Source organism: Cynara cardunculus, unplaced genomic scaffold (genome assembly GCF_001531365.2).
Source record: "Cynara cardunculus var. scolymus isolate 2C unplaced genomic scaffold, CcrdV1 Un_Scaffold_5185, whole genome shotgun sequence".
Classification (NCBI taxonomy): Eukaryota; Viridiplantae; Streptophyta; class Magnoliopsida; order Asterales; family Asteraceae; genus Cynara; species Cynara cardunculus.
This window is the reverse complement of record NW_020202274.1, coordinates 24,013-26,559: the sequence shown is the minus strand read 5'-3', so window position 1 is coordinate 26,559 and position 2,547 is coordinate 24,013. Positions and strand designations below refer to the sequence as shown.

Here is a 2,547-nt window from a genome sequence, read left to right as displayed (position 1 = left end):
TGGGGGGGGGGGGGGGGGGGGGGGGGGGTTGTTTATATTGATGAGCGGAGAGAATAGGGATTACCTAAAATAACACCCAGTTGTGATGATTTGCTTTGGAATTTGTACCCCTCAACCTCAATACAAGTGAAGTTAAAGCCGTCACCATCATAGTTTATGTTAGGCTCACAATATTCATCATCCTTGCAGCTTGCACATACCTTGTTTACTAAAAGCACATGATACAAGGGAAATTAGTATGGTGTCAAAAAATCGCACATACCCTTGTGCTAGAAAACAAAGCTAATTAATAAATAAATATAACGTACGTTTGCAACCAAATGGTAAATAAGGGCTTCCTTCATATCTATTGCCGACCGCGCATGCCGAAGAATGCACTGATGTACCGTTATGCATATCCACGGTGAATTTATAAGGGCTCCCTATCTTATCACAACAAGATAACACACTCTCAGTTAGGGTCCATAGAAGTGATATGGGAACATAAGGGTTTTCCACACCAATAGATTGGCCAAAAAAGCTTCCTTCGTCATATGACTTCTTATCCACCAAGAAGGCAGACCCACGAGCCACATCTCCACCCTGCCTCTCCAAGCTATAAGACTGAAGATAATGAGGAATCTCTGTTTGGCAACACATGATGCCAAAACAGTTGTTTCTTTCACTAACACTACTATCATTGGTACAAGAAGTTGAACACCCAGCAACCACAATCCCATGGTCTATCATCAAAGCATTGCCACACCCCTTGAGAACAAATTTATTTTGTAATTGGGAAAAAAGGAAGGGGCTCGTACCAAGATTGATGCTTGAGACTTGGCTCCTATTCTGAACTTGGTTTTGGAAATCATAGATCATTGGTGCATAAACAGTGACTATATGATTATATAAGTTTACAAGCAGGACTTCTAGGTGGTTGAGTGCAGGTAGGTATGGTTTCGAAGAGTTGCAATCAACGACGTACCAGTTGTTGATTGAACAATTTGCTCCAATTCCAAAAGGGTATGGAATCTTCACCTTCCCGCAAGTATCTAAGCAGCCTGGCTTGGAGTATTTCTGAGGAGCTATTGGTGTTATTATTAATGAAAGACATACAAGTAAATGGTAAAGTTGAAACAATTTCATTTTTGTAGGTACAACAATTACGATAAGAAAATATATATTAGTAGGGGATTATGTTTACAATGGGTGAGTATGATTGGAGGAAGCTACAACAGAGACTACTACGTATACACCATGATCGATTGCTTGGAATCATATTGGTGCAGTGTGGATATATAAGATTTTGGAGGAATCTTGCGAGAAATATTAATACTCGAGACTCATACAAAGTCAAAGTGTTGCATATAAAATTGAATGTCACAAAATTCTCTGTCCTATCAATTATACTTATGGATACAATGCATTTCATTTAAAATAAATTTATTTAATTCATATATTTATTTTCTTTGATAAATAAACATATGATGTGGCTTTGAACAACAAATATNAGAGCCTTCTGCAAATGAGTCTCATTTTGAAAAGGTTTGTAACACAGAGCTCTCTGGAAAAGCTACGTCTAAGCATGAAGATGCCTCAGATCTTGAAGTTAGTYCTACACAAGTTGTAGAGACTGCTATTGATCTTGAGAAAGAAAAAGAAAGAAATTTGAAAACAAAGTAATGMTCAACGCTCTGTCTCTACAACTCAGAAGCCTATTTATACTTGGCAACAAAAAGAAAAATGGCCTCTGTCTAACAAAGCTTATGTTTCAGTAAGTGCAGGTAAACCAATGGAGGGACAAATACAGAAGATTTTTGAAAGAGATTTCAAAAAGGAGCCTAGAATAGGAAAGGAGTCTTGTAATGAGAAGCCCGTACCTAGGAAGGGCTCTAAAATAAAAAAATATGTACCCTTCTTTGAGAAATTTAATAAAAAATTTATGCAAGTTTCTTGTGATGTCTCCTTTTGTAAATGTTTCGATATCATGCATACTCTATCCACTCACCTTCAACATTCTTCATGTTTAGTCTCTCACCCTAAGAGTCAAAGCTCTGGGGTGAATAAGAGACAAATTGGCAATTCTTCCAAGAAAAGTAAAGCCAAATCAAAGGATGTTACGACATACCTTAAGCAATCTAATTCTAAATGACCCAATTGGAAGTGGGTACCTAAATTAAACGTTGTATGATTACAGAAACAGTTTGTGCCTACCTGGGTTGTTGACTCATGATGTTTGAGGCACATGACTGGTACATTAGAGCTTTTATCTTCGTATTTAAAGCAAGAAGGAGGCTTTGTGGCCCTTGGTGGAAACCAGAAGGGGAAGATAAAGGGCTACGGGATGATAGTGAAGGGTGAGATAAAGATGAACCAGGTATCATACATGGATGGACTCAAACACAACCTCATAAGTGTTAGCCAACTCTGTGACAATGGTCTGGATGTACTTTTCAAGGTCAAACATTGCATCATGTACAAGGCAGATACTTTGATAGAGGTGATGAGAGCCAACAGAAGAGGAGACTTGTACCTTCTGTGCTTTGATTCGTTAGAAGCCAAAGAAGA

The 2,547-nt window shown here is 38.2% G+C and overlaps 1 protein-coding gene across 1 annotated transcript in view; it reads right to left on the bottom strand.

Moving 5' to 3' along the window:
- Positions 1-1,241, bottom strand: part of LOC112504310 (wall-associated receptor kinase-like 8) — a 4,597-nt gene extending 3,356 nt beyond the window's left edge. The window contains exons 1-2 of the mRNA XM_025108247.1: positions 309-1,241; positions 65-208 (exon numbers count right to left, since the gene is read on the bottom strand). Coding sequence (XP_024964015.1) covers positions 65-208; positions 309-1,125 — 961 coding nt within the window. The 5' untranslated portion in view covers positions 1,126-1,241. The remainder of the gene's footprint in view (positions 1-64; positions 209-308) is intronic.
- Between the last annotated feature and the right edge of the window lie 1,306 nt (positions 1,242-2,547).